This window comes from Excalfactoria chinensis, chromosome 4 (genome assembly GCF_039878825.1).
Source record: "Excalfactoria chinensis isolate bCotChi1 chromosome 4, bCotChi1.hap2, whole genome shotgun sequence".
Taxonomy (NCBI): Eukaryota; Metazoa; Chordata; class Aves; order Galliformes; family Phasianidae; genus Excalfactoria; species Excalfactoria chinensis.
Genome location: NC_092828.1, coordinates 80,879,295 through 80,904,500, shown reverse-complemented (window position 1 = coordinate 80,904,500; position 25,206 = coordinate 80,879,295). Strand labels below are relative to the sequence as shown.

General features: G+C 55.0%; 2 protein-coding genes across 6 annotated transcripts in view; one reads left to right on the top strand and one right to left on the bottom strand.

The window, feature by feature from the left end:
- The first annotated feature begins 2,399 nt into the window (after positions 1-2,399).
- LOC140251265 (relaxin receptor 1-like) lies at positions 2,400-14,443 on the top strand. The gene is made up of 18 exons (XM_072334816.1): positions 2,400-2,613; positions 4,749-4,892; positions 5,585-5,665; positions 5,751-5,856; positions 6,165-6,236; positions 6,458-6,529; positions 6,834-6,905; positions 7,726-7,797; positions 9,188-9,262; positions 9,359-9,430; positions 10,765-10,836; positions 10,934-11,005; positions 11,162-11,233; positions 11,321-11,392; positions 12,449-12,678; positions 12,774-13,184; positions 13,337-13,552; positions 13,832-14,443. Exons 1-18 carry the CDS (start codon positions 2,565-2,567, stop codon positions 13,999-14,001), a joined length of 2,130 nt encoding a protein of 709 aa, XP_072190917.1. The 5' UTR covers positions 2,400-2,564; the 3' UTR covers positions 14,002-14,443.
- A 110-nt stretch (positions 14,444-14,553) lies between these two features.
- Positions 14,554-25,206, bottom strand: part of STARD8 (StAR related lipid transfer domain containing 8) — a 40,878-nt gene continuing 30,225 nt past the window's right edge. For all 5 annotated transcript variants that reach the window (XM_072334812.1, XM_072334811.1, XM_072334815.1 and 2 more), the window contains 12 exons: positions 24,822-24,903; positions 22,240-22,303; positions 19,909-21,269; positions 18,986-19,159; positions 18,725-18,884; positions 18,277-18,475; positions 17,977-18,187; positions 17,758-17,872; positions 17,283-17,498; positions 16,710-16,927; positions 16,389-16,565; positions 14,554-16,151 (listed from right to left, as the gene is read on the bottom strand). In XM_072334812.1, the coding sequence (XP_072190913.1) occupies positions 16,034-16,151; positions 16,389-16,565; positions 16,710-16,927; positions 17,283-17,498; positions 17,758-17,872; positions 17,977-18,187; positions 18,277-18,475; positions 18,725-18,884; positions 18,986-19,159; positions 19,909-21,269; positions 22,240-22,303; positions 24,822-24,903 (3,095 nt within the window). In that variant the 3' untranslated portion in view covers positions 14,554-16,033. The remainder of the gene's footprint in view (positions 16,152-16,388; positions 16,566-16,709; positions 16,928-17,282; positions 17,499-17,757; positions 17,873-17,976; positions 18,188-18,276; positions 18,476-18,724; positions 18,885-18,985; positions 19,160-19,908; positions 21,270-22,239; positions 22,304-24,821; positions 24,904-25,206) is intronic.

Here is a 25,206-nt window from a genome sequence, read left to right as displayed (position 1 = left end):
ACCTCTGACACCAGGTTCATATTTGCACTGCCACTGTCCATCTCTTGGCATCCAACTGTACAGTGATTCAGTTCCTCAGCAATTTCAAACACTGAAACATCTGCTCCAGCACAGAGTAATTAATGACTTTCTGGTTCATCTGCTGAGCAGAAACACTTGGGCTTGCAGCTTTGGTGTAGACTTATTTAAAAGGTTTCCCATCAGGAGTGTTAAGTTCCCCTAATTGCTGTGTGGCTGACGGAGAGCTCAGGGCACATTGTGGCACTGGAAGCACCGTGCACCACACAGGAGCTGTGGGCAATGTGCTGCAGGAAGCTCAAGGCACAGCATCACCATCATTGTACATGGATGAGAGTCAGGTCTTAGGCAGCATGTCATAGTGTAGTGGCAAAGCAGGGCTGCAGACTCCAAAGAACCTAACCAAAAACCAGCACACAGCACAGAGAGGAGCCATTGTGGGATGAGTTTGGGTTTTCCTTTGCTGTGGCCTCTTTTGGCACTTCTGCCAACAGCATCTTTCTGGGTGCCTGGGTTGCAGCATCCCCAACTCCCTGCTGCTTATGGGGACAGGGCAGGCAGCAGCTTGGCACCAGCATTGCTGGTACTGAGAATGTGAACACAGCAGAGGCACATCTCCAGCAAATGGAGGAAAGCAGTGCTGGAGAAGTCCAGCCTGAGTGAGAGGGAATGGATTTGGCTGGAGAGACAACTCAGTGGAAAACAAAGTGGAAGGAAATCTGGCTCGCTTTGCTCAGAAGTAACATTATCTGGGGAGATGACAGAGCTGCTAGCAGGACACACTTGCTGCAAGGCTGGACTGGAGCAGGCGCAGTGCTGAGAGGTCAGACTTCTGACCCCAGCTATAAATCCACGCTGTGCCATTGCATAAGACCTCTCTCGGCCGTCTGGGAATCTGTTGTATCGTATTGCTGGGCTTTACAGAGATTTAATGCATGCACCAAAGCCTCCAGCGCCCATACATCACTTGGTGGTTAGTGGGAGGCACAGTCAAGATCTGGACAAAGATTGCTGCCAAAGGGTGTGAGGAGAAATGCTTTGGCCCATTAACATAGCTCCTGCAAAGGAATGCAGATGTGGTGTGAGGATGCTGACAGCCTGGAGAGCCACAGGAGAGGCAAGCTGAAGGCTGGGGGGAGTGGAGGGACCAATCCCAGCAGGATTGGTGAGAGGAGTCACCACTGCCTTTGGTGGGAAAAGGAATTGGCCACCATCAGTTTGCAAATGCCATTCCCGCTTTTGCCCAGTTTCTTCAGTTGCTGCTTGCTCACGGGATTCTGTTTCCCATCCTCTATGGGGATGGCCTCCTGTGTCACTGGGCAGTCCTTGCTATAACTACAGCCAAGTTAAAGAACAGAGGAATTTTGTCAGACCTTGAAACACGCCTCATTCTATCCGGCTGCTGGCTTCAATGCACCCTTCGATCTTAAGCAAATCAGATTTAGAACCACAAATGCTCTATGCCATCTTTCACAGTCTGCTCCCCACATCCTGGCACAGCTGCCACCACAGGGCTGCATCCCACCAGACCCTTCCTGAGATGCAGTGACAGCAGTAGGAGCAGGCAAGTTTGGGGCTGTGCAGCCACCCAGTGCAGCAGCTCAGTGCCTAGGGTCAGAGCTACATCCTCGTATGGTTGTCAGTGTTGGGCTCTGGAGGTGGAGGCAATGTGTTTTACACTCACCTGCTCAGTGCTGATAGGAACACTTGTTGTGTTGTTTTAAAAGCGTCAGTGAGGATTTTGACAAGTTTATTGATACGTTTTAAATGTGTTAATAAGAACACTCAAATAAAGGGGGGAATGTGTTTATCATTTAATCTCATACACCTACGTCATGCAGCTAAGGAAAAGTGAGAGAGCTGCTCCAGCATCCTGAGCAGATTTGCCTTCCAGCAGCAGTGGTTATATTTGTTATGCACTTACAGGTTTTCTGGACTCATAACCAGCATTTAGAAATGCTGGGAAAGGAGATTCCAAGGAGGTTCAGTACACTGATGGCAGAGGAACGGAACGTGGAGATCACAGCTATGGTGAGGCCACCAGGTCCCCTCCCAGTAGCACAGCTGTGACTCCTCAGGGCCCATCCTTCCTTCCAAGACTGAACCCAGGCTGGTGGAGCAGCTCAGCCTGCTGGTTCCAGGGAGCTGAGTGAGAGCAGCAGTGACCTGAAGGTGCCGGGGGTGGGTCCCTGGCACACAGGTTTGGGGCTGCCCTGCCCCACACTGGGGCATCCATGGAGTGGGCAGGAGCACGGGCTGCAATGCCAACTCCCTGTGCAGAGAAAGCAGCCCTCTGCCTCCTCCTCCTCCTTATCCTCCTCCTCCTCCTCCTCCTCGCCTTCCTCCTCCTCCTCAGCTCCCAGCCTCCCCAGCCAGGCAATGCACAGTGCAGCACATGGCTTTCAGAGAGCACTGACAGCGTGCAGCACACCAGTGCTGGTGTGCACTGCTGGGAACTCTTGGCAGTAGAGGACCGGTCGCATCTCCACACTCTTCTCCTCCTCTGTCTTCCACAGCAGCACGTTCTCAGTGTCAGGAGCCCCACGATGTGGCTGCTCCTGCTCGTGCTGCCTTCTCTGCTCTGCGCTGCCACAGGTACGTGGGTGCGGTGCAGCTGCTGTTGGAAGTGGGGAGGGCCGTGGACCGTCTGCTGGGGGGCTAAGGGGCGGTTTCAAGGACAGCTGTGTCCCAGGGTTTGGGTGTAGAGCCCGGCACACTCACGGTGCTGCCTGCAGAGAGCCGAGCTGCATGGAGGAGAAATGCTGGGTTCGAGAAGTACTTTCTGTGTGGCTGCTGATGCTGCTCAGTGTTGTGCTCCTGCCCAGACACCCACGTACTATAACGCCATAGACAGGTAACCCCAGAGACAACCACAGATTGTGCCTCTGACCCTTCGTTGGGAGAAAGCAAGCACGGAGCGGAGCAGGGGAGGTGCAGGGCAGTGCTAATGCTGCGGTCTGTCTGGGGACGGAGTGGTGCACAAAGCCAAAGCCATACAAAAACCAGGTGCTTTTGTGGGGAGCTGGGAAGGGGTGCACCAAGCATCCAGGCATACTGTGGTATTTCCGTTGAGGCTGATTTGTTGTGCTTTGCTTTTGTCGATGGCAACGCAAACTGTTCCCGTGGGAGGGGAGGAGAGGGTCGGCCTCTGCCCGATGCGCAGTTAATTACCGGGGCGGTTCTGACAGCAGCGCTGGGGACACAGCTCAGCCAGCAGCAGAGCTGGGTCTCAGCCCCGGTGGGATGCTGTGATGCTCAGCATGGGGTGGCCACATCCTTTTCAGCACCAGCAGCAATGGGCTTTCCTTGCAGATAGAGGTGATGTAGATGTAAGTCAAGCTGCTTTGCTGTGTGGGTTAGCTCCTAGAGTATTTACCTTCTGGACTGCCAGAATTTCAATACATTTCAATACATTTCAGTACATTTCCACTGTATTGAAGTGACTTGGGAAACTGCTCCCAGTGCAGGGAAGGCAGAGCAGGGCTTTGATCTGGTTTTGGAATGAGTGGGCTCCCCAGCAGAAAGTTCTTGTCCTGTCCTTCTGGCACTGGTGCTGCAGCCTCACAGAGCTGCGTGCAGACCCTGGGATACAGCTGCATGATGAGAAAGAATGTGGTGTGTGTGGACTGGGTCTGAGCAATTGGCCTCAGTTGTGGGCTGCCTCTCCCTCCCCCCAGCAGCACTCTTTGGCTTTGCATTCTATTTTGGACACAGCCATTTTATGGGGCTGCGTGGGCTGCGTTTACAGGCCTGTGTGGCCCTGCAGGGATGCAGCAAATGCCAAGATCAGCCCCAGCTAAATTTGGCCACTTCCTCTCATGGCTGGCTTTTCCCAGAGCTGGGCAGGGGGTGCACAAGCAGTGCCTGTTGTTCTTTGTCCATTTGTTTCACTTCTTGCCCATCTCTCCCCATTTGCCTGATTTCTTCCTCACACTGTAACTGGTTCCTCCAGCCCCAGGTTGGTTAGTGCAGAACAGAACCCAGGGCCGGGGAGCATCAGTTCCACTGCGACCTTCAGCTTCCTTCAAAAGCAGCATCTGCCTCTGTTTATGTGCGTAAATATATATGTGGATAAACTCTTCTCTCTCGGTATTTACATAGCTCCATATGCAAACACTCCCCACAGTGGGGACTGTGAGGTCCTTCAGCCATGTCTCTGCAGTGCAGGGCTCCTCAGGTCCTGTTTTGTGCCAGATCAACACAGGAGCAGCTCCTGCACCTCACTATGGCCAGCATGGGACAGTGAGGCTGCAGCCAGCTGTGGGATACTGCTCTCCCCCTCTCCTGCTTAGGACTGGTGGTGAAGGCTCAGTGTTTGCTGATGAGTGTGTGTGCACAAGTGAGACAAAGTGCTTTTAATTATAGCATGCCCCATTAGCCATTAATAGTCTGACAGCTGAAAGAAATGTTGAGTAACAGGCTGGGCCCTGCATGCAGCCCTGCTCACTCCTGGTGCCTGCCTGCTGCCACTTCCCAGTGCCTGATCAAAGCAGGTGTGCAAACGTTTAGCTGGATCTGAGGCATGCCTCTGCCAGGGATAATTGCAGGATGCTAATGAACGGGGCATCATGGAGGGATGTCTGTCTGTGGGAGAGTGTCTGCTGTGGGCAACAGGGAAACCCAGAGGGAGAAGAGCCTTTGCTGAGAGTTGGAAGGCGGCACAGGGACCAGTGGTTGCACGGCAGGATGTAGACCCCCCACATACTGAGCATCTCCTCTTCCCTCTGCAGACGCTCTTCTGACTCCCTCCAGGGATGTGTACGTGTGTCCCCTGGGGCAGTTTCCCTGTGGCAACCTCTCGGTCTGCCTGCCCCAGGCACTGCACTGCAATGGGGTGGATGACTGCGACAACGGTGCTGATGAGGAGAACTGTGGTAATTAGCAAAACCCTAGGAAGCTGGGGTGTCCTTGGGCTGGAAATGCCAGGAGCTGGGACCATGAGGGTATTAGGGCAGAGCTGCAGCCTCTCCTGGGAGCAATAGCAATGGCAAGAATCATGGACAATGGTGTCCTGGTTCTGGCACAGTAATGCATGCCCACGTAACAGATCCCGTCTGGGACCCTCCTGATGCAGGAGACCCATTCTGTTGCAGTCCTCAGGGTTGTGTGGGCGGTGTGCAGAGGCAGAGGAGTGAGGGGTTCTGTGCCAATTGTTGGAGGACATGGCTGCAGCAGATGTAAGGAAACAAAGTGAATTTCCTTCTCTGCACGATATGCTGTGCCACTGGGGGGCTCTTTTCTCAGGGTTGCTGAAGAGCAAAGCATATAAAAGCTAGAGACTGGGCAAACATGCCTGCTGGGAGCTATGGATGTAGTGCCTGGCTCAGGGCAGACTTGGTGGGATGAGAGAAAGAGTGGAAGGAAAAGTTTACTGGGGTTGCATTTGGAGGTGCATAACATGGCAGGATGAAGCTCACTCTGACCCACACAGCCATGGGGCTGGAGCCAGCTTGCTATCTTCTTCCTTTCCCACACCCTACCTAGGGCTGTGGGATTCTACTCCCATCATACAGAGCTGTCGGGCACTGTGGGATGCAGCAGTGCCTGACAGCACTCCTGCCCACAGTGGACACCACAGGCTGGCTGGGAGTGCTGGGTGACATGCTGGCTGGGAACAGTGGGACAGAGGACGAGGCAGACGCATGCTGTAAGCCACCTTTGGGACTGCCATCCCTTCCCCACCATGTGGTCCCCCCCACTGCCCCATCAGCACATCCCCTCTGGTTCTGCAGTGCTGGAGATGTTCCCAGAGCAGTGCCGATGCTGGGGAAGGGCCGTGGACTGCACTGCACAGAACTTCAGCTCTGTGCCCTGGGTGTCCCCCAATGTGACACAGCTGTGAGTATCACAGAGCTTCCCCCATCCCAGCACCACTGAGCCTCCAGTGCCTCTCACATATGTGAAGTGAGAGCAGAGAAGGGAGAAGAGCACGAAGATCCTCACCTGGAGAACAATTAGCAGGATTGTGTTAATGAGCAGCAGCTGCCTTGCAACGCACTTGTATTTTAGAGGAAAGAGAGAGTCAGGGCTCTCTTGTTCTCCTGTGGTTGAAGCTCTGAATTTGATTTCTTTTGTATTTTTATCACTGGGTCTATTTTTTGTTCTTTGTTTTTTTTGTTGTGGTTTTTCTCTCACTTTCCTGGTAGGGACCTAAAGAGAAATAAAATCCGTGCTCTGCTGGACAACCAGTTCACCAGGTTCTGGAGCCTGAGGAAGCTGTGAGTACTGCCTGCTCTGTCCTGTGGGGTTGCACAGAGGAGTGGAGTAGCTTGGCTCTGCTCTACTCCTCAGCTCCATCGTTTGCTCCCTCTGCTTTGGAGCTGTGGGTCTCCATCAGACATGGGGTATATCCCTCTTTCTCAGGGACCTGCAGAATGCCTTAAGAAGCAGTTCTCTTTCAATCTGCTTTCTGTTCTGTATTATTATTATTATTTAACAGATTCTTGCAAAACAACAAGATCAGTGTGATCTCACCTAAGGCATTTGCTGGACTTTCTCAGCTTAGGATGCTGTAAGTAAGAGCAGCTGTGTGATGAGGCCCAGGGGAGTGGGGCCGTGGGATGTAGAGCTCCTCACGCACAGCACAGCTGCTCCTGTGGGAATTGTACTGAGCTGCTGTAAGCTGGAGTGGAGTGGGGGGGAGAGAGATGAGCAGAGCTGAGGCAGCTCCAGCTATGCCCTCCTCAGCCCATTTTGCTCTGAGCAGGGCCCTGTGCTGGGACAGGGACCAGGGAGTGTCCCAGGCATAGGCGGTGGGGGCCTGTGAGCAGCCCCACCAAGACAGGAGGAAAATGCTTCTCCTGCTCTGTCTGCAGGTTCCTCAGCCACAACAGGATCTCCCGGCTGCTGCCCCGCACATTTGAGGACCTGAACCACCTTGAGTGGCTGTAAGCTCCCCTCTGCTCCAGGCTTCCTCATGTGCATCATGACTCTGTTTCCTTGGGGGCGGCACTGACCAGAGCAGGGGCTGCCTAAAACTCTGTCAGTGGTATGGGGTGGAGCAGAGATGCTGGGCTTGTGACTCTGTAGTGGGAGCCAAGCAGTTCTCTCTTGTAGAGAAGAAGCTGCTCCTGCTGGGCTGCAGAGGGTGGTGGGCATGGTGCAGGGCACTCTCAGCACCAGAACTCTGTGTGAGACCTTCCCCATGTGCTGTCGGTTCCATCTCCAACTCCCACAAACTGCTTAAACAAAAAGGACAGCCCATACCATTCTGTCCTGTTTGCTTTCTAAGACTGCATTTGGTCAGAGCTGGGTTGCAGAGGCTGCTTTGCAGGGTGCCCCCCACAGCATGCAGTGCTGCTCCCAGCTTCCCTCCCGATGTGTCACAGGACCAGCTCAGCTGTCCCTTAAATCAAAGAGGGAAGCAGAACAATGAGCAGCTCATGCAGGGTGGTCTGTGGAGCACACAAACCAGAGGACTTCAGAGAAGTCAGGCACAGCCCTGAATTCCCTGAAGGGTGTTTAATTTATCATTGTTTCACAGCAGAAGAGAGGAAAAATCCAGCAGAGCCTGACTGTGAGGGAATCCAGGCTCTGCAGCTGGATCTAACTCTTCAGCTGGGCCAAGAGCTAAGGGAAGAGGATGGGACTGGACATGGGGCAGCCCCCAGCCCAGGGATGGGGCCATGGGATAGTCTCCGAGCACAGCACTCTGTGAGCTGCCAGAGTCCCCTCCCTGCTTTCACCTTTCTTTCCTCCCACCCCCAGGATACTGGACAACAACAGGATTGCCCAGATCGCCCCTGCCACGTTCTCAGGGCTGAGGTCGCTGTACTTCCTGTGAGTCCTGGAGAGCCCCTGTGGGTTACTTCAGTACCTCCTGCCCCCCTTGACCATGCCCTGGCTCTGGGCTTTCTGGGATGCCCACCTCCTGCACTGCCAGCAGCTGTTGAGGGCAGTGTGGTGCTGCAAGTGGAACCCCAGCCTTGGCCAGCCATTTTCTCTTGTGCTGAGTTGTTTGTATACCAGACAGGCTCAAGCCAAGCACTGCTTATGAGGCCCACTTCCAAGAGGGAAGAACAGGATAACTGTCATATTGTGGCTGCCATAAAAGTAATCATGCAGTCATTTAAACGTGATTGCAACACCTTCTCCACCTCTGCAGTCCACTGTGTAGATCAGGAACTCTGGCAGCAGCCTGGAGTCAGTGTTAGGGGAGCAGTTTTGGCTGTCAAGAGTGGGAAAAAAAATGTGTGAATGAGCACACATGCATGTATGTATGCTCACATATAACTGACTGCTTTAAACTGTAATCCCTGAGCACGCAGCTGCAAGGGAAGAGCCACAGCTACAGCTGCTGCTGTGAGCTTGCACCATCTCTACTGGAGATGTAAGGGCTAGAGGTGGTTGGAAAAGACCAAAAGATGGGATGTGGATGTGTGGTGCTGAGGTGATTGTGGCTGGGGCTGGGAACCACCAGGGATCCTGGGGGTCTGGTGCAGGGTGACTGGGACAGCAAGCACTGCAGAGGTTGGGATGGTTGGGGCTACAGGGCTGTGGAAGAAGCTGGTGCAGGGTTCTGGGTGGGAGGTTCTGTGCCCCCAGAGCTCTGCAATGTCCAGTTGGCACCTGGTGTCCTGGACCTGTCCCAGCTCTGTTCCCAAGACTGTGTGTTCCCACGTTGCGGGCAGTGGAGCAGCTCAGTGACGCAGCGTGTTTATCCTTCTGCCTTTTTTTAACAAATCAAACAACCTAATAAACTGCGGTCACAAAAAGTGCACTAAGAAACACTGCACGCAGGCATGTGCAAAGGGGCTGAGAAAAATACCAGAGGGATTCCAGGCTATAAATCCACATTTACTGCCCGTCACACTCAGCTTGTTCACTGCTGGCTTTGGGCACATTTCTCCCTGGGATGCACCCATTCACTCACTGGCTGTGACCCTTACCTTTATCCTTACATCACAAGGAAGGTGAGCAAAGCTCTGCATGCACCAGGTATTTGCCTGAGCTGATTCATGCTTTGATGCAGGAACTGGGGTGCAAGGATCCATCAGTAGGGAGGTGCTGCCAACTCATCTGGGTACTGCTGTGAGCAGCCTTGCAGTGTGGCCAGGCACAAGCAGAAAGTCTTCATGGAGTCCTATGTGGTCCTGTGTTAGCAGCAGGCTGCATCCAGTGTGGGTAGGCTGCACTGCAACTTCACTTGTTCCTGCTGCCTCCCCCCAAGGTACATGCTGAACAACTCCCTGGCCAAGATACCTGATGGTTCCCTCTGCACGGAGACACCAAAGCTGAGCTGGTTGTGAGTACCTGACTGGGGCAGCCAGGGTCTGGGTACTGCTCCTAGGGGCATTGGGATGAGGCTGGGGAAACAGCAGTGTGATTGCATTCCCTGCAGGGAGCTGGAAGGAAATAGGATCCAGGCGGTGCGTGGGGGCATCTTCCAGCAGTGCCGTGAGCTCACTGTGCTGTGAGTACTTTAGGGATTCCACTGGGGGTGCATGGAGGTGGGAGATGGGCAGCACTCAGCTGGGACCCCCCTCTGCTCCAGGCTGTGTCCCAGATGAATGGTTCCCCTTTGCTTTTGTAAACAGTATTAGTACTGCAGTCAGCTTTGTAGACTTGGCCAGCAGTGCTCCCCAGAGCCTTTTGCAGGGCTGGATACTCAGTGGGGCAGGGAGCTGCAGGCAGGGGCTACTGTGATCCATGGGGTCAGAGGCAGGGCACCTCATGGAAAATGTTTCCTGTGGTGCAGGAGCAACAGGGCCTGCAGCCAGCCCTGAGCCTCCTGCTGGCATCCAGAGCCCCTAAAAATATCCCTAAGGAGCACATAAAGCACACACACTGGCTCCGTATGTCAGACAGCAACAAGTTCTGTTTAGTCCCCTCCTGCCTGAGGCTAAGCAATGGTCCAGGCTCTCACACAGGTGCCACCCTGGCACTGATGAAGGCAAAGAATTCACCTTTGCCCCAGTCCACCCCCTCCTCCTGGGTAGAGCTTTGCACAATGCTCTCAGCTCCCTTTAAGCACCTTCATGCTGCCCGCTTTCTGGTCCTGCTGTCACCATTCTCAGAAGAGGGGGGAAAAGCAGCTGTCTCATGGTAGGAGAAGATGTAGGTGCAATTGAAGTCACCGTGCATTTTGTTCAGTTGTTGGGGACAGGCCTGGGCACTCCCTGACCACCTCTTCCACATCCATCAGGGAGATGATAGCAATAGGACAAGGGGCAATGGTTTTAATCTCAAGGAGGGAAGGTCTAGATTAGATGTCAGGGGAAAATTCTTCACAGAGGGAGTAATGAGGTGCTGAAACCAGGCTGCTCAGGAAGGCTGTGGATTCCCCAGCTCTGGGGGTGTTCAGACCAGGTAAGATGGAGCCATCGACAGCCTGGTCTAGTACCGGATCTGGAGGTTGGTGGCCCTGCCTGTGGCATGGGGATTGGAACTTGGTGACCCTTGGGTTCCCTTCCAAACCAAGTCATTCTATGCTCCATAACTGTGAGGATGAGCACTTTGAAAGTTCTTCTGTGTCTCCCAAGACAAAGAGATCTGACTGTAATGCAGCCCTCCATAGAAAAGCCCAGACAGGCATTTAATCCCCTAGATGCACAACCCTGAGATATTTCCACAGTGAGAGCTTCCTACAGCAAAAAGGTTCCTGAAAGCCTTCTTTACCCTTTGTCTTCACCCATTTCCGCAGGGGGGCTCAGCAGAGCCAGGTGCCCCAGAAGCACCTTGAGTGCTCACAGCCAGCCTTGTGCTGGAGTGTGGTACTGCTTCAGCTGTTCTTTCTTTCTGGCTCAGGATCCTGCGTAGGAACAGACTCCGGTGGATCCAGAGCGGGGCGTTCTCAGGCCTGAGCAGGCTGGTAGAGCTGTGAGTGCATGGCCATTGTGCCCCTGGGCCCTGGGCTGGGGCCCTCACTCATGTGCGTGTCCCTCTGCCTCCTTCAACACTACTCTGCTCCACGTAGTGACCTGTCCCTCAATGGGCTGGATGAGCTCCCACCATCGCTGTTCCATGGCCTGACAGCCCTGCAGCAGCTGTGAGTATGGAACCACTGCTCCCCTGCATCAGGGCTGTGTGCTGCCCTGGGGTGGGGAGCCCTGTGGAAGAGCCAGGAACATGGTCCCTTACCCTCACTTCCAGTTCCTGTGAGCACATCCATGGGGAGGAACAGCAGCACCTTATTTCCTTCCAGGAACATCTCCTACAATCCCCTGATAGAGATCTGCCCCAGCCAGTTTGAGAGCCTGCCCCAGCTGCTGTCACTGTGAGTCCCACAATGCCCCAACCCTGCAGTGCCACTGTGGCCCCGCACTCAGTGGCAGCGCCCAGCCATGCTGCCTTCATCCCGCAGGAGTCTGGAGGGGCTGGAGATCCCCAACATCCACAACGTGACCTTCCGTGGGCTGGCCAACCTCTCCCATATGTGAGTGTGAAAGGAAGGGGCATCCCACACCAAGAAGCAGCCCCTGGAGCAAAGGGGGTGGCATTGCAGAGCTGTGTTCCCTGTGGAGTGCATGTTGTGTGAGGGTGCTGTGCAGCCCCAGGCACAGGTGGAGTGTGAAGGGTGGGCTCTGTTGGCTGAGGTGGGCACTGGAAGCCAGGGTAAGCAATCCCACTCGGGGTCTTTTGCTTGGGCCCCAGATAACGGCCTGAGAACAGCAGAGATATGCAGGCAGGATGGGCATGGTGAAAATGCTGCCGAGGAGGCAGCTGTGAGTGCTTTGCAAGGAGAAAACAAGAAATTGTTGATTTTTCTGCAGATGCACATTTTAGAGTACCTGTAATGAAAGACAATCGTACACCTTCCTTCCTGTAATTGGTCTGTTTGGACTGCAGATATGGTACATTTTCTACCTGACTGGCTAATAAGCAATCATTTTTCTCCCTTTATCTGTAATTAAGCAGAAATGAGCCTTGCATGGCAGTTTTGTCATCATTTTCTAATGTAGAGTTTTGCTAAGCTTATATGGAATTGCCTTTTATAAGGCTTGAAAAGATTAATCTGAAATAACATGCAGGGGAAAAATCTGAATCCGTGCTAATGGAGACTGAGAGACTCAAAAAAGGGACTGATTTTTAAAACGTTGGTGAGAATCACAGGCTGAAGGGAAGCACTCCATATTTATAGCCAGCAGTGTAGGGCAGGCACAAGTTTAAGTGTGTGGCAGTTGATCCAGGAAAGCACTGGGGTGCCTCCAGGCTGTTTTGAGAAGGATTCAGGCTTCCTTAGCATCCAAAGCAAATTGTGGTGACTGTGCAAACCACAAACCCTCTTGTGCTCTGCAAGTCCCTCTCGTGTCCCAGCTGCAGAAGAGGGTTCCCAGGTGCTGCTATCCTCCAGTGGAGGTCCTGAGGCTTTTGTCTGCAGTGTGAGGGTCCTGCTGGCTCTTCTCCACCTAGATGGGGAGTAGCTGGGCAGGGCTGGGAGCAAGATGTCTGTGCAACAGCCATGGCAGCAGCCAGCACCTTCCCCCTGCAGCTACTTCAAGAATTTCCAGTACTGCAGCTCCGCACCCCATGTGCGCAGCTGCAAACCCAACACCGACGGCATCTCCTCCTTTGAGCACCTCTTGGCCAACATCATCCTGCGTGTCTCCGTCTGGGTCATTGCCTGCATCACCTGCCTGGGCAACCTCTGTGTCATCTGCATGCGGTCCTGCGTGGTCACGGAGAGCAGCACACACACCATGGCCATCAAATCCCTGTGCTGTGAGCTGGGAGGGGCCAGGGGGTGCAGGGGCACTGATGCAGTGGGCAGTGCTGAGCATGGTGCCTCCTTCTCATGATGCTTTGCCTCCCCCCAGGTGCAGATGGCCTGATGGGCATATATCTTTTTGTCATTGGTGCCTTTGACCTGAAGTACTCGGGAGAATACAACAGGCATGCACAGGGCTGGATGGCCAGCGTGCCATGCCAGCTGGTGGGCAGCATGGCCATGCTGTCCTCTGAGGTGTCTGTGCTGCTCCTCACCTACATGACCCTGGAGAAATACTTCTCCATCGTGTTCCCCTTCAGCTACCGCAGAGCCAGCAGGAAGCAGACTGCCATGGTGCTGGCTGCCATCTGGCTGCTGGGCCTCTCGCTTAGCGTCGTGCCACTGTGCTGCAGGGAGTCCTTTGGCAACTACTATGGGAGGAACGGGGTGTGCTTCCCTCTGCAGTCTGAGCTGGGTGAGCGGCCCAGTGCCAGGGACTTCTCCACCACCATCTACCTGGGTGAGGATGGGGATGGGGTGTGGAGCATGGGGTCAGGGTAAGTTGAGGCGGCAGTGATGTCTCCACTCTTCTCACTGCTGGAAGTGGGCACAGCTCTGCTCTGCCTTGGCTCCATAGGACACGCTCAGAGCAAGGTTTCTCCCTCTCTCCAGGCTTGAACCTCGCAGCTTTCATCACCATTGTCTTTGCCTACACTGGCATGTTCTACTCTATCCGCATCACCACTTGCAGAACAGCAGAGAGCAGCGTCTGCCCCCGGGATGTGGCCATCGCCAAACGCTTCTTCTTCATTGTCTTCACTGATGCTCTCTGCTGGATCCCCATCTTCCTGCTCAAGCTGCTCTCTCTGCTGCAGGTGGAAATCCCAGGTGATGTCTTGGAGCAAGCCTGCTGCTGCCCACCCCCATCCCCAGCTATGGGCCTCTTGGGGTGGGTGCTGCAGAATCTGGATGCTCCCCTACCCAATGTGGGCTATGAAGGGAAGGGGGGAGTATCACTCATCCCTGGGTGGGTCCTGGCAGCGGGCAGCAGTCATGAACCCCTGTGGCTGTGCCCCTGCAGGTGGCTTTGCCCCATTTTGCTGCATTCATGGGGCGTTCCCCCCTGGGGGAGGCTGGCTGCCTGATGGCATTTCCTGGTTGGAGCAGGCACCATCACATCCTGGGTGGTCATCTTCATCCTGCCCATCAACAGCGCACTCAACCCCATCCTCTACACCATCACCACGGCTCCCTTTCAGGAGAAGGTGAAGGGCTGCCTGCACACCCGGCGCTCAGAGCTGAGTTCCCGGCAGAGTTTCATGCTGGTGGTGCTGTAGGCAGGCAGACCCCACCTGGCACCACCAGCAGGCCCTGGCACACCAGGCACTGCCTGCACAGCTCAGCTCTGGGGGCATCTTCACAGTTGCTCTCAGGTTCACCTGCATTCTGCAACCTAGAGATGCAACCCAGATGGCTCTGACCACCACACCCACAGCATCACGTCATCGCACTGCTCAGCTCTGCACTGGGGCATCAGCCCACAGCACCCACTCACCACCAGGTTTTCTGCATCAGCCAGCAGCTCTCGTTAGTACTTTATTAATTAACAGGGATAGGAAGAAATCCAAGTCAAACAATCCGTTGCATTGCATATGATACAAAACAAGAAATAGCCCCTTAAATACAAAATACACATCTTTTAAGTGAGCATCACCTGGCATTGAGCTCTACCGCTGCAGTTATATATTAATATTCCAACTGTACAAGTATTTATATAGGAAAAAAAAAAAAAAAAAAAGTTTAAAAAAAATAATAGGAGGAAAAATCACTCCCTCAAGAAGTTACATTTTTTTTATATATATATATATAAAATACATATATAAAAACAGAATACAGGCTGGGTTTGTTTGTTTCTTTGTTTGTTTTTAACCAAAAGAGAGACAGCCGTGATTTGTTATGGCAAAACTGGCACTGGGCACTGCTCCTGCCCGCGGGTCATGTTGCCTTCCAGTTGGAATGACGTCAAGTAACTTGGGTCCCTGCTTAAAGGAGAAACCAGGTCAGTTCTGGGCACTGCAGGAAGGGGGAAGGGAGGGGGAGCCAAGCTGGTTGCAGGGTGTGCTGAGGCAGCTCTGCACACCTGTGAGGCACAAGCTCTGCTGCCTGCAGTTGCCCAGAGAGATGTAAATCCATCTCCACCATGCCTCTTTACTGCAGTGTGCAGGAGGTGTACTCAGCCTGGCCCTTACAGTTGGGTTATCACCATTTGCTTGCTTTAGTGAAAGCAGATGCTATATGGTCAGCCCCCACTGGTGGGAATGCTGTGCCCCTCATCCCTCTTTATTTGGGGTGCACTGAGACCCTCCAGCTATAGCAAGGAACTATGAGCTGCAGTGCTGGGCACATCCCTTTTCCCTGCTTCCCCTCTCCTTTCACCACTGCCCCTGCCCCCCTTGTATTGCTGCCCCTTCGTTAGCTTTTCTGTGGCTGTTTTGGGTTTCTTGCCTTGTCCATCCCCCTCCAACTGCTTGACACTGGCCTGGAAGGATGGCACCTGGCTTGGAAGCACGTCCATCTAGCCCCTACTGAAACACAGAGCAGAGTGGAGCCTTCCAGTTGAATAAAACCAAGGCATTGGATCAGACAGCATTTTCCTTCATCTCCTATGAAATTAAGCACCAAAGGTAATAGCAGTAGAATCCTTCTGGCACTTGAAAATGGCTGTCAGTAATAGATATCTACAGATACCTACATGTAGTCCTCTCCTCCAGTAAGAACATCTTTCAGCAAACGTTCCCAGCCCAGCTTCCTGCCTGCCCCCACACTGGGTGACACTGCACAGGCACACTTCTTCCCTCGCCACCCAGTTCTCACCTCCTCACACAGCACTGTGACCTCTGGCCTTGGCTCCACCCTTCCCCCCTAAACTCTCACACCTCTGCTGCCTCCTGCTTCACTCCGCACACTCATGGAGCAGCTCCTGATCCAGCTCACCCTGGAACATTGGGCATCACCCCAAAGCCCCCTCTTTCCTTCCCACAGGCAAGCAGGATGCTGTTTGTCCATCTCTGTAGCACACATGGAACAGGACAGATGAGCAGCAGTAGGCATGGGGGAACCAGCTGCCCCTGTTCTTCTAAGGGCTGGTGGCAAACGGTCCTGCAGTGGGAACAGAGAAGGGCCTTGCACAGCTGGGGCAGCCCATGGCTCTCTGTTGGGGGTGGGGGGAAGGGCAGGCCCAGGTTAAAAGGAAGCATATAAATATGTGCCTGTCCTAGTGGCTTGTTGGCTTCTCACTCCCCTCTGAGTGTCCCAGCCCCATTGGCTGCAAGTCCGTGGTCTGACAGGATGCAGAATCTTCCCAGCTCCTCAGATCTTGGTCTCGGGGCCATTCGGACTCAGTGCTGGGAAAGAATCTCGGATCTTCACCAGCTCCATGGCACAGAGGTGACCAAACACTTTATTGTACCACTCCGGTGATCGGCCCCTGGGAAAGGAAGCAAGGCAGGGCAATGGGTAAGCGGGCAGGGCAGGCCACGAGCAGCACCTTGTTTCTTGCTAGCCATGATGGCCTATGATGAACAAGGACTATATGGCAGCAAAAGGAGCGTGTCCTTCCCCCTCATCACTACAGGCACACAGTGACATGCAGGAGCAGCTCCCACACCTCCACCACCACACATGGATGCAGAGGAACTGCAGTGATCCCAAGGGTTTCTCATACCTGAGGTCAGTCCTGCAGATGTGTGTCACTTTGGAGCGTCCCATGCCACTGGGCTCGATGAGATACTGCGAGGTCAGCACCACGGCTTTAACACCTCCCTCCACCTGCAGCTTGTCATGTTCCACCGAGATGGAGATGAGCAGGCAGGTTCCTCGTGGCAGGTCTGTGCGCCAGCACCTGCATACAGAGCAGCACTCAGCCCTGTGCTGCACCACTCCACACAGTGGAAGGCACCATACAGGGCTGGAAGAGCCCATGCTGTCACAGCCACACCAAGCCCAAGAAAAGCCCTCCTCCAGTGGGGGTCCCACCTGCCCTCACCTGAGCACCACACAGTCCCTGTGCGGGTGGGGTGCCATGCTGTCTGTCACATAGTGATACACCTCCATGTCCTTGTCCAGAGCCTCCAACACTTTGCTCTGAAGCAGGTCCTCATCCCAGAGGTGACGCTCCCGCAGCACCCGCTGCAGCACAGTGGAGGGAGGAGCCTCAACTTCTGTGGAGACCTTCCACAAGCGCAGGGGGTGCCCGTCCCCAACCTGCTGGGACCAAAGGAAGGGTCAGGCAGGCTGTCTTGGGAGCCCTTACAGCAGTCCCCAACCAGTTCCACCCATTGGGTCCCACTGCCATGGAGCAGCACTGATGATGGGATGGGACAGAAGAGCAGTTTAGGGTGGTGGAGAGGGGTTAATAGTGATATGGTGGGCTCGGAACATAGAGCACCCTCCACCACAGAGCTGTCCCCATCCAGGCAGGGACCAGCGATTCCCTCCCTGCAGAAGGGAATGGGCACCAAGGGCTCATCGGGTGCCCATAGGACCTGTAGCTCACAGTGGTTAATTAGCACCCAATTCACCTTGTAACCCCCAGGATCCCACCTGCAGTAGCATTCACCTTTTTGCAGGAGAGTTCTGTGTTGAGGGGCCCGGGGCTGCTCAGCCAACCCTTGAATTTCTCTGATGACTCTTTAAGCAGGTTCCGGACACTCTGCTCAAAGTAGGAGTGTAAATCCTTGCCTTCCCCTTGACACACAAATTCAGACAGGGGATGGGGGTAAGCATCTGCTGCCATGTAAGAGCTGCTCAGCTGGAGCAAGATGTCATGGGAGACCTACAAAGCAAGAGAGCACAGCTTGTCAGGCTGGGAGTGATCCTGGCAGCCAGAAAACTGCAGCTCCTCATTAAAGGATGTGAGAAGGATGGATGCAGCCTCCTTGGGCACACTCCCTGCAGCCTGTGACATCACGAACAGTGCTCTGCTGGCCCTGTGATGCCCCAGGCTGACCCAATGTGTGCCCTCCCCTCACCCTGCACTGACCCCACAGTCCCCAGGAAGGCAATGACAAGCTGAGAGCACTGCAGCCACCCACCTGGAAGAGCTTCTTGCAGTCGGTGATCATGTGGGAGAGCCCCTGTGTTGCAGCCATGTTCTCATTCAGGTCTTTCTGGTCAGGCTTCCCCATAGTGCCCCTCCTGTGCATCACCCTGTGGGATGGCACTAGCTGAGAATGGGCACCAAATCCCAGCCCCAACTCACACCACCCCCAGCCCTGTGGTACAAAGCAGGTCAGCAGGCGCAGAGCCGCTACCTTGGTGAGGTGCTTTCCTTCTTGGACACGTTGAGATGGAAGAGTGAGGGTGCTAGGCACACAGCCAAGTTTCCAGCAGTCATCTGGTTCTCCTCAGCAGAGGCAATGTCACTCAGGAAGTAGAGCAGTGTCTGCAGCACCTCACGGTTCTCATCTGGCATCAGGATGATGGCAGCCTGCACCGCCTGCAGCTGCTGCTCCTTTGGCACAACTGAGGGCAGCATTTGCAGTCAGCACTCTGTCCTCACATTAATGGACCACCACCCTCACCAGGCCCCCAGGGCACACCCCATGCCTTACACTGATAGATCTGCAGGAAGGTGTCGGTGAGCTTGCTGGTGAAGATGGGCTCTGGAAGGTCACGGAAATATTGCTTCAGCAGGTCTGCCACGTCATAAGCTGACTGCCCCTTGTAGTTAACGTTGTCAGGGCTGGTCTCATTCATGTGCCTGAGTGCTTGGATCCGAGACTTCACTCCTGACTTACGGAAAATGCCAACCTACCAAGAAGGAGCAGAGCCATGCTGGGATGCCAGGTGAGCCTCTACGTGGCACCTCACCTCCTCACAGCACAGGTAAGGGATGGCTGTGATGACCCCACTGGCATGAATATCCCACAGAGAACCCTGTTCTCCCCATTCCCTACATCAAAGTACCACTTGCAATTCACTTTTTCCCCCCAACCATAGCACTGCAGACAGCAGCTGCCCATGCTCAGAGCCCCCCAGCACCCACGGCTGCAGCATCACCTGGTCCAAGCACTGGCTGCGGATGTAACGCATCGCCTGCTGGATGCTCTGTGGCAGCGGCTGCCCCGTCCTCTTCACGTTGATGATGGGTGGCACCCCAAAGACTGCCTTGTCCCTGTAGTCGGGGACTTTGCTCCGCTTCATGAACTTGGGCACAGTCCTGCAGGTGGGATGGATAGGTGGTCAGCACAATCAAACAGCTGCCTCCTCAGCAGCACTGTCCCAAGGGCTCCAGCCTGTATCCCCCCCCCACCAGCTCACCATGTCCAGACTTGCTTGTGGGGCACAGAGTACTTCTCCATGATGGCCGTGAGCCGCAGCAGGGAGCACTTCTGGAGCAGATTGAGCTGAGCAGAGGACTGACGGTTGATCTCCAGAGAGGCAGAGTTCAGGCTGGGCCGGTGGGAGTTCTGGAAGCTGTGCCAGCGTAGCTTTCTGTGGAGAAAGGCGGGCATTCAGAGCCTTCTCTCCAGCACCTGAGCTTGGTGCAGGCACTGCAGCAGCCAGACTGAGCCCAGCACCAGCCTGAGTGCCTCAAGGGCTGCTACCTACCCCTCACAGAATAATCAGGGCCAGTGCCAGAACACAGAAACACAAAGATTTTTTTTATCCTCTTACAGGGCCACTCCCACCCCGACACTCATGCCACAGCAGCATCCTCCCACCTGCACGCTGGCGCAGAGCTGCAGGAGGGCTGGACAGGTGGAAGGGGCTCTGGGAAATGCACTTAACGGGAACTGCTAAAAGATGCTCCAACAAGCCAGTGCTCTTCTGGGAGCCCATCAACACCTTTCTGCCTGCACTGCTCCAGAAAGGCTCCTGCCCAGCTCCTGAGCTGCATTCTTGAGTCCAGCAGGACATAAAGGACATTCCCAACTCATGAGAAAAGCCATCTTTATACATTCCTCTCTGCCCTGCTCACGTTGCGCTCCAGCATCAACGCCGCAGGGCTGGGAAACCCACAGAACTCAGCAATGCCGAGAGATTTCTCAGGGAAAGCACGAGGGAGCGCCAGCGCAGCGAAAGGGAGCACTGCCTTCCGTGAGACGTGAGCCGAGATCAGCCAACGCCAACCGCCCCGTTACGGACAGCGCCGCGCACCGGGAGCAGAAGCGCTGTGTGGCCGCCAGGGGGAAGTCGCGAGTCGCACCCGCAGCCCGGCCCGGACCCCGCAGCCCCGGTACCTGCACGGCCGGGTGAGTGACGCTCCCACGCCCGAGTCGCGGCGCTCCCGCATCTCCAGCTCTTCGGCTTCGTTCAGGGAATTGCCCGTGCTGTCAAAGTCACTGGCAGAGGTGCCGACGTCTGACATGGAGCGCTCCTCAAGGTGCAGGTTGGAGGGGAAGGTGGGCTCCCCTCCCGAGTCTGTCTCCTCTTCCTCCTCCTCCTCCTCGCCTCCTTCTTCCCCCACCAACTCGGGGGAGATAGCTTTATACCAGAGCTCCACTTTTTGCTGCAGCCCCCACATGTGCTGCAGGATATCGTCCAGGTTCTCGTAGGTCACCTCCTCACCTCCCTTGCAGAAATCTTCGCTGCTGCCAAACTCGGGCACGTTGTCGTACACACTCACCCGGCTGCCCAGGGAGCTGCAGGAGCCGCGGCGGCGGCAGGCGAAGCCCTGCGGGGAGGATGAGCCCTCCATACTGCTGCTGCTGCCACAGCCTCCCAAGAGCCCCCCAGGCTTGGCTCCCGGCTTCCAGCTGCTCAAGGAGCCGCTGCCCAGAGGGCACAAGCTCTCAATGGAGAGGGATTTGGGGAAGGTGCCCGGCTTGTGGTCCCTGGGAACATAGATCAGGCAGTCTTCACGGCACACCTGCTGGTGCTGGAACTGCCCTGCAGCCCAGTCATCGCTGGGCTCCGTGGCTGTCTGACAGGCCTCCAGGCAGAGTCCACTGCGTTTTGGGTCAGAGCTCACCTTGCCTCTGCCTGAGCCCACCAAGTGGTTAGTCCTGTATGACACTGAGAAGAAGTGTTTTTTGCCATGGAAAGAGGCAGATACTCCTCTTTTAGGGGAACTGGACTTGGTGGCTGTGAGGTCCCCATTACTCTTTGCACAGTCCCAGCTTGGATTGGCCATGACACCACAGTGTGAAACATCCTTCTCATCGGGGCTGGCTTTTTCTTTGTCCTTCCTTCGGAGCGACTCAATCCTCTTCAGGAAGCTGCGAGACCTCCGCTTCTTTGGCTTCTCCTTGGAACCTTCACTGTGGTTCAAGGGCTGCTCAGCCAAGGAGCAGCTGCTGGGGCTGCAGGCAGGCTGGGTGACAGCAGCACTGTGACCGGGGGACAGGTCAGGTGGCGTGGCTGAGACACCGAGTGTGCTGCCCATGCTGGCACTGCTGTGAAGGGACACAGCCTCTGCGTTGGTGCTGAGGTCAGTGAGGATGCTCTCATGGCTGGATGCCTGCTGCATGCTGGAGGTGGGAACCTCGGAGGCCCGGGAGAGGACATCGGTGGAGCCCACCCGGGACCACCTCTTGCTGTCCCGCTGAAATGCCCACCGGTCACTGATGGCACACAAGTCCTCGTCCTCAGAGTCTTCATTCTGTGGGTGGCAGAGCAGAGGGGGCCATCAGACCAGGGATGCTCAGAGTGTCCTTCACCCTGCTCTGTGGGGACAAGCACCTGAACTGTGGGCACAGCATGCCCCTCATTATGCACACAACAAACCCACTCTCAATAGCTAGGCTGCACACTGAAGAAGAAGTAAAGTTCTTGTGCTACCTCAGAACAGCTCCCTGGCAGAAACTGTACCTCTAACAGCACAACATCAGCCCATGGAAGGTGGGTGGGTACAACCCACCCCAGCAGCCCTACGCCTCTCCCAGCAGCTATCCATTTCCCTGTGCCTCTTCCATGCTGAGCCCCACCACACCGCTGCTTCTGCAACAGCTGCACCGCAACTGGCTCCAGCACAGCCCCTTCCCCTTCTGCTTCTTTGTGCTCCAGAGAAGGGGATCCGGATATGAGAACAATGTCCCCGTGTGGTGGTCTTCCTGCCATTCTGCAGGGCAGGTGGGGGTCCTGGGCGCAGGGCCATGGTGCCCCAGCTGTGCATGTGTGGTGATTATAGGGACAGGGGATGGCTACATCCACTGCGGGGGACAGTCCCTCCGCAGTGAGGGGGCAGGAGAGAAGGAATGGTGAAGGAGGTGCAAGGAAGGGCCAAGAAGCTCTGTGACCTCAGGTCTGTGCACTGCAGGAGCCCCAGCTCCACACAGCTCCAAGGCTGCTGCCACCACCACAGTGGCAGAAGCCCAGCCCCGTGTCACCCTGCTTAATGAACCACTATTACCAGAAGCACCAGGAGCTGAGGGGCAGAGGCAGCATGGACACACATGAGGGCAGTCAGCAGCTCTCAGGCTTGCACCCATCCTTGCAGCAGGGACAAGGGGAGCGAGCACCGTGAGCAGCTGTGTGCACTGACCCAGGGGCAAGCACCAGTGTTACCAAAAACAACCAGGCTTGCTGCTCCACCAGCTTGCACACATTCCCCTCGAGAGTCCTGAACTCACCTGTTTACGCTGAAAGTGGACTTCCAGCTTCATGGAGGCACATGTGTTCAGGGTCATCAGCCTCCTGCAAGAAAACAAGAGACGCTGTACCCCGGCTGTGGCTTCCTGCTCTGCTAGCAGTGCTTTCTTTCTTTTTCCTTTTTCTTCTATTTTTTGTCTCAGAGCTGTTGTTGTGCCTGGTCACCTGTCACCCAGCAGCTGTGGCTCCAGGGATCAGGCAGACGTGTAGAGTTGGAGCAGCTCCAAGCACAGCACACAACCATGAGCAGGCCCCTGAGCTGCACACTGCCTGCAGAGAAGTCCAGAGACCCTCTGCACCTCCTTCACCCCAGCACAAAAGCCATCACATGAGCCCTTGGCACAGCAGCAGAGGAGTTTAAACCACTCCGGCATGCTGGTGGCACAGGCACTTGGTGGTGGGCCAGCAGGGATTTTGCCAGCGCAGCCATCAAAGCGGCCCTCAGTGCTCAGCTCAGGCACCAGGACATCCCAGCCGTGCCTCAGTGTCTGCAGCCCCCCCAGCACTGTGTTTGCTGTCACACAGCAGCAGCTCCAGCATCAAAGGGTGCCTGGCTCTCCCAGCTCACAGCACCCTGAGCGTGCCGGGGTGTGAAAGGACAAATGCAGGGACAGGGAGGTCACCAAGCTGAAGCCAGCAAAGCAGCTCAGAGCAAGCTGGGGAGGAATGCTGCTGCGCCAGCCTGTCCTCCTCTGCCCCTCCAAGTATCTCTCAACTACAGACTAAGGTTCCCTTTCTTTTCTTTACACAAGTGAAGGAATCTCCAGTTCATTCATTTCATTTAGCACTTTGTAAAAGCTTCTTAATTAATGGCCCTTCTGTAATTCTGCTGAAAACTCCCAAACATGAACACAGTTGTGCAGCACAACCCCCTGGAAGCAGAGGCAGTGTGACCCTCTCAAGGCTGCTCAGCACACCCACTTGCCTCCAGGACAGCACTCAGATCTGTGAGTGATTACTCAGGGAATAAAGTAACTCTGTGAAGCAATTACTACCATGGGTCAAAAACATGACTTCTGTTCAGAATTCAGCCTGTGCTCAGCTTGGGGTAAAGGTGATCTGGTGTGCCCGACAGCCACCTGAGGCGGTCTGCTGGGTACAGAAGCATCAAGGAGATAACATCCATCTGCTCAAGAAGAACAGGAGCCTGAGCTGGCAATAGAGCACTGGCATTGCCCTGTCCATGCAGTTGTTGGGAACCAACCATGCAGGACAGGAGCAACCTGCTCCCAGACCTCAGAGCAAAATGCCCTGTGAATGCCTGTGGCCTGCCAGGCAAAGACAAAAGGACACAAAGGCTCAGACAGGGATGGCTTCTCATCCCAGCACTTCACAGCCTCCCCAGCCTGCACTGTGCACAGCACCATTGGCACAAGATGAGCGCTGCAGCCAATGTAGGGCAACAAGCAGCCATCCTGCTCCACCCCATGCTGCTTTCCAAAGCACGTCTGGAAGGCAATACTGCTCAGCTCCTCAGCGTGGGGGCACAGATGTGGTGACATGGCCCAAATGTAAAAACAGGGCTGAGTCACCCCCCCACCAGCATGACACACAGCCTGTCCGGACAGCCAGACGTGGGTCCCTCCTGTCAGTGTTTGCTCTTGGTCATTCAGAGCTCATTTCTGAAATGCCACATTGCTTCCTGTGCCAGAAAAAAAACCTGGTGGCATCTCTCAGGGCTATTTTCAACCCTGCACTGAGAGAGCAGCACGTCCTTGTGGGAAATGTCCCAGCTCCTATTGCCAGGCGCTGAGTAACCGACACTGCTCTGTTAGCAGGGCAGCCCTCAGAGGCACCAGAACAGCATTTACTCCAGGAATGAGCAAGAGTTTACAAGCACAGTGCAAACCAGGGCTGCACAACTGACAGCTCCTGAACACCCACAGCTCCCAGGGACCCACACACAGGGCCAGCACACAGCACCTCTGTCCCATGCAGTGCCTCTCATTGCACAAATGCTCTGCAAATCTCTCTCTGCATGCTTGCTCTCTGTCACAGGTGGCACATACCCAATGACCGAGTGCAAATCTGTCTGCAGACAGAATTTCATCCACAGGCACTTTGACCTGGATCTGGCTCACACCACAAACCACATGCAAACCAACACAGAGATGAGGTTTCCAAACACCACTCTTGCAAAATCAAGCAACAAGATGTCCCTCCCCTATGGGTCTCCCCCCAGGACCATGTGTGCGTGAGGCATGGCCCAGAGCAGCCAGGAGGAAGAAGAGGAGCTCAGGCAGCAAGGTCTCCTTGCACCACTGCTCAGTGTTACAGCTCACCTCTCACCGATCCATTTTCAGCAGAGCTCCACAGCCTGGAGTTACCCACATGTGAAATTACAACGAGGTTCAAAAGTCAAACAGAGAGAACTCCTGGCTAATATCTGCTCTCCTGCAGCTCTGCATGCTCACAACAAAAAACAGTGCAGTTTCCCTGGCACCACAATCCACCCAACATGACAGTTGTGTAAAGCACCTGCAGTCACTGCAGGACAGCAGGCAGCACCTGCAGGGCTCAGCTTGGTGTTCTGCAGCCACCAGTTGGTTTGTGGGAACTTTACCTGCAGAGAGATTTGAGAGAATCCTTGTCCAGGAAACTGTGGTCTTTCTTCACAGCACCAATGTCAAGAGGGAACAACGAGTCTGGGAGAGAAAGGCAAGAGACTGTCAGTATGGCTCCAGGCAGCTTCACCACGGGGAGGTCAGAGTGGGAAGGAGCAAGCAGGGTGAGGCAGAGGGCAAGAGCAGGGGGCAAACAGCAGTAGTGAGGCTGGCAAACACCATCCTAAAGAAGAAAGCAAAACCTGTGTATGGCAATGACAACAGGAGCAGACATTACGATGGCTTCCACTGCTGGAAGAGAACAGCAACCCAACAAGAACGACCCAGGTCCACAGTGAGAGAAGAGGGACCTGGGTGGAGATGTTACTGCTGCATGGAGACCTC

Bases quoted from the DNA above. Each gene is read 5' to 3' on its own strand.
- LOC140251265 (XM_072334816.1), top strand. From the start codon at position 2,565: ATGTGGCTGCTCCTGCTCGTGCTGCCTTCTCTGCTCTGCGCTGCCACA. The intron at 9,431-10,764 runs GTGAGTACTTTA...TTTCTGGCTCAG, and splicing joins TGCCGTGAGCTCACTGTGCT to GATCCTGCGTAGGAACAGAC. The intron at 11,006-11,161 runs GTGAGTATGGAA...ATTTCCTTCCAG, and splicing joins CTGACAGCCCTGCAGCAGCT to GAACATCTCCTACAATCCCC.